At 35.2% G+C, this 13,294-nt stretch overlaps 2 protein-coding genes across 3 annotated transcripts; both read left to right on the top strand.

The window, feature by feature from the left end:
• The first annotated feature begins 1,563 nt into the window (after positions 1-1,563).
• LOC107460243 (uncharacterized) lies at positions 1,564-6,893 on the top strand. Of its 2 annotated transcripts, XM_052252976.1 has the most exons (9): positions 1,564-2,021; positions 2,689-2,816; positions 3,266-3,543; positions 3,742-3,833; positions 4,626-4,713; positions 5,341-5,426; positions 5,513-5,575; positions 5,658-5,723; positions 5,894-6,893. In XM_052252976.1, exons 3-9 carry the CDS (start codon positions 3,444-3,446, stop codon positions 6,833-6,835), a joined length of 1,437 nt encoding a protein of 478 aa, XP_052108936.1. In that variant the 5' UTR covers positions 1,564-2,021; positions 2,689-2,816; positions 3,266-3,443; the 3' UTR covers positions 6,836-6,893. The 2 variants fall into 2 exon arrangements, with proteins under 2 accessions (XP_052108936.1, XP_052108935.1); XM_052252975.1 differs by lacking the exon at positions 2,689-2,816.
• Positions 6,894-9,708: 2,815 nt separating this feature from the next.
• LOC107460255 (probable serine/threonine-protein kinase PBL21) lies at positions 9,709-13,018 on the top strand. Its single transcript, XM_016078606.3, has 6 exons — positions 9,709-10,151; positions 10,243-10,275; positions 10,417-10,610; positions 10,753-10,942; positions 11,896-12,287; positions 12,626-13,018. Exons 1-6 carry the CDS (start codon positions 10,067-10,069, stop codon positions 12,872-12,874), a joined length of 1,143 nt encoding a protein of 380 aa, XP_015934092.1. The 5' UTR covers positions 9,709-10,066; the 3' UTR covers positions 12,875-13,018.
• The last annotated feature ends 276 nt before the right edge of the window (positions 13,019-13,294 follow it).

Here is a 13,294-nt window from a genome sequence, read left to right as displayed (position 1 = left end):
AGACCAACCCAACTTGGTTAATTAAACTTGATTATAATGTGCTAGTATATGCCAAAATTTCCTTTTTTTTGGGCCATCGAAAATTTCCTTTTCAAGTACTCGCATCTTGGCCTATTATGGTATGGACTTTTATATGCTTATAATTTTCGAAGAAAAAACCTTATTTGGTTTTGTCTTCGGTCTGAGTAAAAGGTGTGTCTTGGTGGTGAAAAGCAGAATCCCGACTATTCAAAAGGCTTTTTCTTGAATCAATTAAAAGATGAAAAATCCATAAATCAAAAAGTGGCGAGGTGTGGTGATAATCTATAATTCACATTCACCTTATTAAAATAAAACAGTAACTAACTTGGGTTGATTAATCAACTCACTCGTCTATTTAAATAAATGTCAGGAGTTCGAATATCGCTTGTTGTATGGCTCTAACTACTGATTTACTGATTTCCTAGTTCAATCATAGTTCAAATAGAATAACAATTTTATAATAGAATAATAAATAAAATATAAATAAATACACTAAAATATAATTATAGTCTAATATAACTCTTAAAATATTTAAATTTAAATGATGAATCAAATCAATGCTGGAAATCCAATAATAGAACAAACAGACATAAAAGGATCAAAAAGTGCCTCCAAAACCAAAATGAAGTTAAACAAGTCAATAAAACAGAAGATCAACCTTGTTGTAGATATAATGCTGTAGTCTGGAGGAGATGTAGAATCCACGTTGCAACATGTGGTAAAACTCTACAGGATTCCTGAAGAAGTAAATGAAAAGCAATACAACATTTAATAATACCTTCTTCTATTAACAGAATTCAATTTATGTTTGCACAAAAATTAAAAGCTTTAGCAAAAATTAACAAGATTTAACTAAGATTAACAAAGTTTTCAACACAATTTTAACAAGGTCGGCACAAAAATTAACTTGCTCTAACAAAGATTAACAAGGCTTTTAATCCAATTTTAACAAGGTCCACAATGTTTTCACTTTTCAGCACAAAATTTAATAGTGAAACGCATGCAATTCCTTTTTTCTTCTGTTAAACAGACGAAACGACGTCGTTTACTATAAATCTAACGGAATTTCGGTCTAGTTCGACCAGCCGATTCCCGATCAATTTGGTGGTTTGCTTCTGGTTTTAGGAACAATAATTTCTGTTATTGAACTGAACAAAATAATTTGATCAAAATAATGCAAACAAAGCAATCAAATGATGCCACGTAAGCATAAACATCACAAATCTTGTAAACTTTAAAGTACCTTACCCTTTCATTAAAGCTTTGTTTAATGTCTACCTAAAATAAATAAATAAAGAAAAAAAATAAAAACAAAAACTTTATCATTTACAGCCAATGTTCTAAAAATCGGATTGGATCGGCCGGTCGAATCGGTTCAACTGGGGAACGGCAAAGAAAACGGTCTGATCCAATATATAAAACCGTAAAATCTAAAACCGTTCAAGAACCACTAAACCAGCCGGTCGGACCGAACCGGAAGCCGGCCGGTTTCCAAAAACGACGTCGTTTCCTTTCTTGAAAGGGAAAAGATTGCACGCGTTATCCACTTATCCCTCCTTCTCCAACTCCTTCCTTCAGCAAATGCCCTAGCCTCCACCAAAGAAAGCAAACGCTAGCAGCCTCCACCAATCGTTGTCGCCGTCTGTCGGAGTGAGAGACTGCTGCCGCCGTCCGTCGCACTCAAGAACTACCATCTTCGTGGTCTCGGGCCTCTCGCCGGATCCTCCGCTTCGTGTGCTCGCATCTCCCCTCTCTCCTCTGTGCTCGGCTGCTCGCGCCTCACTCCGCCAGTGAGTGCTCGAGCTGTGCGCGTTGGTTGCTGCTCGTTGTCCGTGGTTGTCTCTGCTCGATTCTGCCTCCCAGTGTCACTCGAGTCTCGTCTCGGTCACTGGCATCTCGTGGTTCGTCTGTCTCGTCGCCGGCGGCAGAAGCAACTCGTGGGGTTGTCTCTTGCTTCGTCGCCTTCTGTGGGGTGGTTGCCGACTCGCCTTCAACCGTTGGTGAGTCCCTGAACCATAGCTTCCCTGTTCTCTCTTTTCCAAATTTCCCTTCTCCCTGTATTTTTGCATGTTGCTGAATTGCTAATCAATAAATTTGCCTTGTTGCTGATCTAAATGTTGCTGTAAATCGGGACTTAAAAGATTTGTTAATTATGTTGCTGTAACTTGAATTTGTTGCTTTCCAGTAACAGAATCATAACAGAATGCTCAGTCAGTGCTTGGTTGATTGGCTTTGCTCACTGATTGTATTTGATGATAGATTTTAAATTGATAACTTTTAAATTTTAAATTTGCACTGCCCATGTTAATGATTCACTGTTCCTTCTGTGTGTTTTGTTGTTGTTAATCATTGTGATGAGCTTTGTTAAAATTGGGTTGAAAAGTGTTAATCTTTCTTCATTTTTCATTGTTCTTAACTTCTGTTCTTATTAAAAAATTGCAATTGGTGATCTTTTGATTTATTATATGCTTCATGTTTTTAATTTCACTCTGCTTCTAGGCTTTGAAATCAGTTTATGATAACTGTGATGCAATTATTTAGTTGGATAACTGATGTAATTATTGAGTTCAAGGGATTGAGTTTTTCTGTTCTCATTATTAGTAAGACATGGATAGTTTAGAATTTTCTATTTCTTTCCCTTACTTTTGAAGTTCGTTATTTCAAAAGGTTCAGTGTTGGCTTCAAGTTTCAAATGGGAATTGGGAGCTGGTGAAGATAATAACATCTTCTGGAACTGAGTCTGATCTAGAATTATGCTAGTACACAGTGATGTTTGTTCCATTTGGCTGGACTCAGTAAGACAACTGGGAAATGTTCTTTTTTGGTCTGATTAACTACAATGTTTAACCTTGTTAATCATATCTTGTACAATTCAGACAAAAGCAGGGCCTATTTTGGTTGCCATAAATTCCTTCAAGAAAATTCCTCTGTATGGTAATGATTGCATTGAAGCCTACAAACATAAAAGAATTAAAAGGGCCTGTTTTGTTTTACTTTTTGACTCAATTACTTTAAGGCAATATTGTCTATCTTTAACTTGTGCACTGCAATTCAATCCCATTATTTTTAATGGAAGTATAATGATGTTAATTTTGCATATTTTGATGATTAATTAATTACATTTAGTTGGTGATAGACTGATAGTTTGTGTAGGGTTTTAAATTTGAAAGATATTTTATGATGTTTATTTATAATTTATTTATTATTTTATCATGGAACGTTTTTCCGGTGGAACCACGGTTAGACCGGTTGGACCAGTAAACCAGTGAACCAGTGACTAGAGCGGTTTGATGACCGGTCCGGTTTTCAGAACCTTGCTTACAGCATAGAACACACCACTTGAATCTATAGTGTTCTGGGTGTCGAACCTTCAAGCTTCTTCCTCAGTTTCAGAGTTACAAGCTCCTATCTTCCTAAAAAAAATGGCTTCGCTTTCTCTCAACATGGTTTCAGTTCCACCAAGAACAACAACAATCTCATGCACAAGAACAAGGGTGCCTTCACTTCCTTTCTCATTCACTAGTAGGTTGACTCACCACACACTTTCTGGTTTTCTTGGTTGTTGAAAGAGCAAAACATTGGGTTTTCAAATTTCAAAGTACTCTTTTTAGCGTTCTTATGTAAAATGTGGTAATTTGCTTAGGCTTAGTTTTTTATGAATCAAATGATGTTCAATTTTGTTTTTTTTTTTTTTTAAATGTTTTCTTTTTGTGCTTGTAGCTTCATGGTTTCAGGCACCGGATAAGGCTCCATTGAAAGATGGTTCAAGCATCAATCAGCTTCTTGGTATTAAAGGAGCTGCTCAAGATTCAGTGAGTTAACCAATTTTGTGTCTTCTTTGTAGAGTTGTGATGGTTGGAAATTTGGGTTAAATTTTCATTATGGATGTACACAATTATCTCAATTTGATTTAAATAATAAAGAATGATTAGCACCACAATTTTATTCACTTACTGAAATTTGAGAACAAGGAGTTCAAGAATGAATGAAAGGCAAGTATAGTTGTTCTAGACAAAATTTCTGATTCTTGATGCTGTTGTTGACAAAATCTTCCAAATCTGACCACAATACCACATGTATTTCACCAAGAATTTAATTTTCATGCACCTACAACTTAAAATAGTTTTATATAATATCGAATTTTGTATTTGTCTATTGCCACACCATCAAAAGTAACTATTTTCAAACACACTACTTAAAAAGTCATCTAAAACACATGAATTGGATGACAGTGAAAAACTCTTTACCCAAAGGTGTATATGATTTTTAACAATCTTGAAAGCTATTTGAAACTTTTTCTACTTTTGTGGCTCGATCTTCTTGTGGATGGTGAACTATGATGCAACAATAAGGTTGTTGCCTCCGTGCGGTCTTGTAATCTTGAGGTCACAGTCTGATGGTAGCCTCGTGTATTAGGCTGCCATTCATACATCCCTGAAAATGTAGTTGAACATGTTGAAAACGAATTAAGTTTTGAATGTGGTTATAAAGTTCTAACTTGAAAGTTTTTGGCTGCTGAAAATTTATTGCTTTATTTAGGTGTACTTGGTAGTTAACATTATGAAACTGCTTTTGTACTTATCCTTTCTATTTATGTTGTGCAGAATAAATGGAAGATTCAAGTTCAATTTACAAAATTTGTCACTTGGCCTCCGTTGGTTTGGGGTGTAGTTTGTGGTGCCACTGCTTCTGGTATTACATTTCAGTTTAATAGTATTCTGTTGAAATGTTGCTAGTATTGTTCTCAACATTTTTCTTATTGTTGAGTTTCTTCATCCCTAGGTATGATGACAGTAACTAGTATGTTTACATTGTTATTTCTAAGTTAATCTGAAAAGGTTAAGTGACAACAACAGGGGAATGCTTCCATTATTGATCATCTCCGTATAACAATAGAAAAGGAAAAACATCAGTAGAATTATAATTTGTTGGTAGTATTCTAGAGGTGATATATTAACTAAAACAATCAAGAATATCCATGAGTTTGTTTCTCACTTTTTCTTTTCTTTCTTTTTCTTTCTTTCTTCGTATATCTATTGTTGAATTGTATGCATTAATAATTAAAATGTGTTCTAACTTCACATTTAACATGTAACAACACATCGCTGATTAACATAATTGCCAAAATTAGGATATAGCTATTAAAGACAAGATTCAATGAAATTTAAGTGTGCATGCCAAGCATAATTTAGGTGGTTGGAAGACTGTATCCAACTTAGGTAAAAGTTACTGGCTTAGTAAAACAAGCTAGCACTACACTGTGACACATGAATGTTTCTGATCTAATGAGGTTTCTGCATCAATCTTGTGTCTGAGCAGGAAATTTCCATTGGACTATTGAGGATGTTGCTAAATCAATTGCGGGCACGTTGATGTCTGGCCCGTTTCTAACAGGATATACTCAGGTAATAACTTTTGTTATCTGAGTTTTACACTTTACTAGCCTGCTCGGAGCAAATAACCTTGATTTTGCTGTTTTTTTCCTTTTTAGACTATAAATGATTGGTATGACCGAGAAATCCGAATTCCTTCTGGGGTTATATCTGAGAACGAGGTGAGACTGATGTTTTATATTTTGTGTTTTTCACTTGCCATTTGATAAGCACATATTTCTTTTCTCACTCGAAATTCCGCAGGTTATCACTCAAATATGGGTGCTGCTACTAGGAGGTCTTGGCTTGGCAGGTCTATTAGACGTATGGGTAGGTACTGCTTGATCTTCTGAAATGTTTATTGTTCTCAACCCAAATCTTTTTTTTTTTTTAAATAAAAAAGGAGTCTTGGGTTGAGGTTGGTGTGTTAAGAAATAACAACATAGCCCCTTGGGTTTGTTAACATGAGCTTGAATTTTCTTGTTCTTTTCCTTCTGCAGGTTGTAAAGTGGCGATGTCCAAAGCAAAGCCTATCTCCCAACCCCGATCCCGGATTTGGTTGTCCAAAGAAAAGCCTAGCTCCCAATGCTGATGCCGGTTTTGGATTTCCAAAGAAAACCATACCTCCCAAGAAAAGCCTTCCTCCTAACCCTGATACTAGTTTCCAGAAAATGGTCCTTTATTTAGAGTCTATAGGTCTAGACTCTTTCTCAGTTATCGAAAATCATCCGAAGTTGATCACTGCCTCCCTCGATGACATTAAATCTACAGTGGAATACATTATGTCCATGGACTTCACCACGATCGAGTTTCGACGCATAGTTGGCATGTGCCCGGATGTTCTGACCACCCACGTCTCGGACATCATACCCGTCTTTACCTTCCTTCTCCGCGAGGCTCATGTAAAAGGCTCGGATATTAAAAGGGTCATACATCGTCGCCCGAGGTTGCTTGTTTGCAGTGTCAATAACCAACTCCGTCCTACACTTTACTACCTCCAAAGTATTGGCATAGAAGAGGTAAGTAGGCACACTGATTTGCTATCATGTAGTGTCCAAGAAAAGCTTATACCCCGAATAGATTACTTCGAGAATATCGGGTTTTCTCGACGCGATGCAACTACCATGTTCCGAAGATTTCCTCCACTGTTTTGTTACAGTATTAAGAATAATCTGGAGCCGAAATACAATTACTTTGTGGTGGAGATGGGGAGAGATTTGAAGGAGCTGAAGGAGTTTCCACAGTATTTCTCATTTAGCTTAGAGAACAGAATTAAGCCGAGGCATAAACGCTGCGTAGAAATGGGGGTGTGTTTCCCTCTCCCTGTGTTGTTAAAGATGACCGAAATGAGCTTTCAAAATAGGTTAGATCTATGTGTAAATTCCTCAACACCCTTGAAAAAATCTCCTCTCTGGTGTAATGCTTGTGATATTCAAGTATAGAGAAAAAAATTAACAACAATTGCATTGTGTATTTACTATTTACATTGCTTTTGATGAATCTCAGTTTATATTTTAGCCTTTAGGTTCTCTTGCCCTCGTTGGGCATGAAAAAGTTGAAGTTGATCAGTTCAAAAAAAAAAAATTTTATATATGAATATATTATTTATTATATTTGGTTTAACTCGACATAATTGAATTTTTAAATTTCTTGTTTTACTGGTTCGATAATTCATTCAATTTTTAGAACTTTTATTTTTATTGATAAAAAGGCAATGTCAAAGTATAGATTAATTTGTAGGTAGTTTCTTTTTTATTTATCATGATTAATTTGATAAATCTATGTACACTTGCTAAAATTTAAAAGAAGCACGAGGATCATATTCAACTAAATAAATAAGTAAAATAATGTCAGAAGAATTTTGTCAATATACTAAAATTAAAATAGACAAATTTAATAAGTATTAAAGTCGAAAACCTGATTAAATAGGCTGACTTTATACTAAAAGTCTAAAACAGACAACATAATATTCAAAAAAAACTAATATAATATCCAAATATCATATTTATAAAGCACTGTCATCTTTATCATTATTTTTATCAATATAATTGTTGAAATCACTTAGCTTGATTCACTTCTATCATTTTCGTTATTTTTTGTATGCCACTAATTTCTAAAATCTTTACTAAGTCCATGTATACCATGTCTTTCATCCAGACAAGTTTAGCGCCACTCTTTCATACTTTTTATAAAAATTATGACAATTTTTATACTTCTATCTTCTTAAAATTTTTTATGGTTATATTATGTATGAGTAACCATTTAAAACATCTCTATATAATATTCAAAGTTAATAAAGAGTAAGTTACTATTTTTTTATACGAATATTTATAACACTGATAAATTTACCTAAAAAAAAAATTGTATCCATAAAAGATTAATTTTAGTTTACAAAACTACAATCCTAAAATTTTTTTAAAATTTTTAAATTAATCCTCTTAATCTAACCTAACCTATCCTGGCTCCCCAATTTTTCACCACCGCAACCACCACCATCCAAATCCTTCCTCATCCAACTCTCCTCACCTCCAGCAAACTGTGATTGTCCTTCATATGCTCAGTTTTTGAATGTGTTCGTGCACACAGTCGATTATAGCCCAAGCTTGTTGAAGAATACTATTTGTGTTTTCTAACAATACAATGACATCATGTGGTGTCACTCTGAAACTGGCACCCCTAATGAAACATTATGTAATTTAATTAAAATAAATCTTTGACGATAACCTTGCTAGCAAGTGTGCAAGTTTTAGCTATTATTATCTATAAAATTTCATCGGTAAATTAATTAAGTAACTTTGTAAAAATTTGTGTTTAACAGATCCTAGAATTGTGAACCGAGGTGAATTTGATTTAAGAAATATAGACACTATGGGCAACCACGACATCATCATTGACGGCCAGTTCAAAGCCAGTGCCTCTATCAAGCTCGGGATTTTAAAAAGAAAAAAAAAATAAATTTTTTATTTATGTGTAACGTTTTGTGAATTTATACTCTATTACTTGTTTGGTACGTGTCAATAAAATAATAATGTGTATGTGTATATAAATGAGATAAACGAAAAGTTATGATGTTTACACTCTAAATTAGATATGGTATGATAAATTTTCAACAGTTATAAAAGATATTTTCTTACGATTTTTTTTTCAAAAATTTAGTAATTAAATAAATAAAATTAAAATAAAATCAAATTAAATTAAAACATTCTAAAAATATAAACTAATATTTTTTAAATAACACTTGAACTCTTCATATCACGAATATTTGAAGCACGTAGCAGTAGTTCTGCAAACATCATAGTGCATGAAACCACAAACGAATTCTCATGTGTATTTCATATAATCTTACTATTGTGATATACCGTTATATACTTATATTTGTTCATCACATCACTAACACACTAAAACAACTCTCCTCACAATAAAGTTTAACGGTAAGGAACTTCGCTTTTATAGACAAAGCGCTCAACATGCAGGTGACATACGAATCACATCGAATCAATATGTGACATGTGTCTAACATGCAACCCACGTGATGTAACACGCTCCTTGCATGTTGGATGAGGACTCGCCACGTGTCCAACACGCCTCTTGCGTGCTGGCTAAGAGCTTATCTCGTGTCCAACACGCGTTCTGCATGCTAGCTTAGCATGCCACCTGCGTATTGGGCCTACTCTCCCTATAATTAACATCTACTCATCTATAATTACACCAAATAAATTCATTCTCAGCAAAATTACCTTAAATTTTTTTCATATATAAAAAAATGAACCATGAATATTAACTCGTTCATTTTTATTTTTTCTTATGAAAATTGTAGGCTCTCAAGTCTGGGCCAAAATGGGTCCAACATATCTAGTAGACTAAAAATACCAGAGAGCCCAATAAGCCAAATCTAGAAAATGGCCAACAGTCTCTTGATGCAGTACCTCTCACACCAAAGAAATAAAAGAGGCTTTTCATCCAATGACTAGCTGATGTGGAAGGACGGGAATGACTTTTGTGTGGAAAACGGTCGGATGGGCAATGCGGGATTCGGAGTGTTGGAGCATGGAGGAAATGAATAAAGAGGGCAAAAAGATAAAAAGGTGAAAGAAGGGGGAAAAGGGAAAGCGATGATGTCTGGGACTGCAACGTTTATAAATGCGCACAAGACCCTAACAGAGAGGATAGAGTGCGACCCGCCCTGCAAATCAAAGAGATTAATGCAACCAAAGTGGAAATCCAAAATTAATACTAAACAAAAATACCACTAAATTATAAAATGACAAAAACAGAAAAAAAAAATACACATACCAAAAAGAAAAAGCAAGAAAAGGCAAAAAACCTCTTTATAAATCGTGAATAAATAATAGATGCTTAATTAATTGTAGCTACCATAACTAGCGTCAGTTCATTTCTGCTAAAGAAAACACACACGCAAACGAATTAAAAGGGAAAACATCGGAGGAGTGTGTCGCGAATCTAATGAAACCGCTTTGGAAACAATAGCCATTTTTGTTTGAATATACGCTTTGCATTGTAGTATTTAGGCGAAAAAGAAGTGCAGCTTTATTTCAAGTGAGTGAGTGAGAGAGAGAGACTGAGAGAATGAATTATGCAAAGATCCCCTTCCACACCGCAGAATAGGGATTTGGATCTTTTAAATTGAAGTGAAATTGGGTTAGAAAAGCGACATGAGCTGCTTCTCGTGCTTTGTTTCTCGCGCCAAAGATGCCAGCAGAGTCGAAATTGACACTGGTTCTCGATCTGCTTCCTCAGGTCCATTCCTCCTTCTTCTCTTTTTTCTCTTTTATTTTATTTTTGCTCGTTTATTTTATTGAATTACGAGGGTTCTGTGTGGATTTTACAGGCTCTGGTGGAGGGAAATACACTGCTGCTACTGGTATGCCTTGCGATTCTTCTGCCTTGTAATTATGATTATTTATTATTATTTTAATGTACTTAAATTCAGAGTAGATTTTTTTTTTTTTATCAAAATCTTAAAACAAGTGTCAGATTATTTAAGTTAGTTTTGGGTGGTTAGAGAGTGAAAGGAGGAAGAAGGAATCGTATTCGGAGGGGAAGGGGAAGAGTACGAGTAATGGGAAAAGCAGCACGGCGGCGGCGAGCTTTGGATTCCGAGAGCTGGCGGCGGCAACACGGGGTTTCAACCAAGTCAATTTGATCGGTGAGGGCGGTTTCGGACGCGTTTACAAGGGTCGCCTCTCTACTGGCCAGGCAACTAACTACCTCTTTTCTTTTCAATTCAGAGTTTCAGATCACATGACATGACTAACAGTTTAGCAATTAACAACAGAATAATCAATTTATTGTGGTTATTTGGATATGTTTTTCAAATTTGAATTGTCCTCTTGTGTAGGTTGTTGCCATAAAGCAGTTAAGTCATGATGGTCATCAGGGCTTTCAGGAATTTGTGATGGAGGTTCTTATGTTAAGCCTTCTTCACCATTCTAACCTTGTCAGGCTCATAGGTTATTGCACCGATGGAGATCAAAGGCTTTTAGTTTATGAGTATATGCCTATGGGTTGCCTTGAAGATCATCTCTTTGGTAACTATTTATTGTTTATGTTTCTCGCACTTACACTTAATTTGCAAGTGCTTGACTGTTGCAATGCTGTAGAAGCTCTGATTGGATTGTTCCAGACAACTTTGTGGTTTTATAGTCATTAGTCAACAGTCAATGTAAATTTGTGACTGGAATAGGTATCTTTAGTTTCTTCATATCTCAGTATTGACCATTATTTATAATGAAGTTGATGCAACAGAGCACATTGCAACACCTGCTACTTACAGGAAAACTTTTGTTGCTTGTGTTGCTCTTGCAAGTATATTTTCATAATTTTGTATATTTCGTTTGTATTGTTTATATTTTGTTCCCATTAACCACAGAAGGAGTTTATGTATATAGAATGAACAGATTTTGTCTACTTTGATATGCGTTGCGGTGTTCCTTGTGATTGCATAGTGACTACTGTAAACTGGTTTATGGCTTATGTGTCCAACTGTGTAAGGAGTGTCATAAACTTCGTCCAATGTGGAGAAAAAATGGTCTTAGTCTTTGCTTTCTGATTTTTCTTCTGTGACACCCATCCATGATTCGTCAATAAGTATGCGGCATATGAGTATAGGCTTCAAGTGGATAAAATCATAAATTCTGTTTATCTATTTTCTGTTAGGTTTACACTATTGTGCTGTAGACAACCAAAACAGCTTCTAGTTTTTCAGTAAGGATGGTTTTGAAATTTGATTTTGTGAACTAGAATTACCTAAAAGTAAACTGCAGTTGTTCTTCGATGTTCGTCTGTGTGGATCTTTGTTAAAATTAAAGAGCAATTTTTTTACAGCTTAGATGTATAATGTATAATTTATTGGAAGAACAAACTTGTTCTTATTATGTTTGTTTATTCAAAAATCCTCTACTCCTCTTTAAATACATCCCAACGTTAGTTTCTCGGTTATATAATTAATTAACTGATTCTGTTGTAACTTATTCTATTTCAGATCCTCCCCAAGACAAAGAACCACTAAGTTGGAGTACACGGATGAAGATTGCTGTTGGGGCTGCCCGAGGCCTTGAGTATCTCCATTGTAGAGCTGATCCGCCAGTTATTTATCGAGACTTGAAGTCTGCAAATATCTTATTAGACAATGAATTCAATCCCAAACTGTCAGATTTTGGGCTTGCTAAACTTGGACCTGTTGGAGACAATACCCATGTTTCAACAAGGGTGATGGGAACATATGGCTACTGTGCACCAGAATATGCCATGAGTGGCAAATTAACACTTAAATCTGATATATACAGCTTTGGCGTGGTTTTGTTGGAGTTGATCACTGGGCGTAGGGCAATAGATAGTAGCAGAAGACCAGGGGAGCAAAACTTAATTTCATGGGTAAATGTTTAGCTTGTTTGTTTCCCAAAATGAATTTTTCCCCTTTTGAGTAAATTATTTGTCATAGTTTTGCTCATATGTAACTCCTTTTAGTGTATTATTTCCATTGCCGTATAGCTTACCCCCTATATATGTAGTTTCTATATGGCAAAAAGTGAAAAAAGCCTTGAAAAAAAATAGAGTATGCTTCAGCATAAAGGAACTGACATGGTGATTTAGGTTGATTCCTGCCTTTAACATGCAAATTCGTCTTTAGCTTAATAGATGGATGTATCTGTATTCTTCCGTTTCATATGTGAAATTACTTCTTAACACTTCTCTTTTGTTTTGGTTTCCAGGCTCGCCCATGTTTTGGGGACCGGAGAAAGTTCATACAATTGGTTGATCCCCTTTTGCAAGGGAACTTCCCCTTGCGCTGTTTACATCAGGCAATTGCCATTACTGCAATGTGTCTACAGGAGCAACCAAAAGTCCGGCCGCTAATCGGTGATATTGTTGTTGCATTGGAGTACCTAGCCTCTCAGAGTATCCCTGAACATCATAGACAGAACCCACCATTGCAATATTCAGAAATCGACAGAAGTTAATTTCGGTTGGTATCAGAAGGTAGATTGAGTTCGATTTCTGTTAATGTTTAGTAAAGATTTACTTACTGGTTTGGTTGGTGTATGCTACAAACTTGTACCTATTTTGAAAGTCAAGCATTATTTCTTTAGTTAAACTTATTGCCATTGCAGAAGTGAAACTGTGAAAGTTAGTCCTGTTGAATGTCGATTTGATTTAATTGCAATGGACGTGAATATTTATGACTAATTAAACTTAGCGAATCTAGCAATATTCTTATCATTTCAAACAATTAAGGAAGACGGGGATCAGAGGGAAAGATATGTTATTAGAAAGGAAACATACTGTAAGTCTGTAATCTTTATTTATTTATTTATTTATTTTGGTAACTCTGCAAGTCTGTAACCTTATGATGATGGATTAGGGAGAAGCATGTGAGTTTG

Source organism: Arachis duranensis, chromosome 8 (assembly GCF_000817695.3).
Source record: "Arachis duranensis cultivar V14167 chromosome 8, aradu.V14167.gnm2.J7QH, whole genome shotgun sequence".
Classification (NCBI taxonomy): domain Eukaryota; kingdom Viridiplantae; phylum Streptophyta; class Magnoliopsida; order Fabales; family Fabaceae; genus Arachis; species Arachis duranensis.
This window is presented reverse-complemented; position numbering and strand designations above follow the sequence as displayed.

Bases quoted from the DNA above. Each gene is read 5' to 3' on its own strand.
- LOC107460243 (XM_052252975.1), top strand. From the start codon at position 3,444: ATGGCTTCGCTTTCTCTCAACATGGTTTCAGTTCCACCAAGAACAACA. The intron at 5,427-5,512 runs GTAATAACTTTT...TTTCCTTTTTAG, and splicing joins TTCTAACAGGATATACTCAG to ACTATAAATGATTGGTATGA. The intron at 5,724-5,893 runs GTAGGTACTGCT...TTCCTTCTGCAG, and splicing joins CAGGTCTATTAGACGTATGG to GTTGTAAAGTGGCGATGTCC.
- LOC107460255 (XM_016078606.3), top strand. From the start codon at position 10,067: ATGAGCTGCTTCTCGTGCTTTGTTTCTCGCGCCAAAGATGCCAGCAGA. The intron at 10,152-10,242 runs GTCCATTCCTCC...TGGATTTTACAG, and splicing joins TTCTCGATCTGCTTCCTCAG to GCTCTGGTGGAGGGAAATAC. The intron at 10,943-11,895 runs GTAACTATTTAT...ATTCTATTTCAG, and splicing joins CCTTGAAGATCATCTCTTTG to ATCCTCCCCAAGACAAAGAA.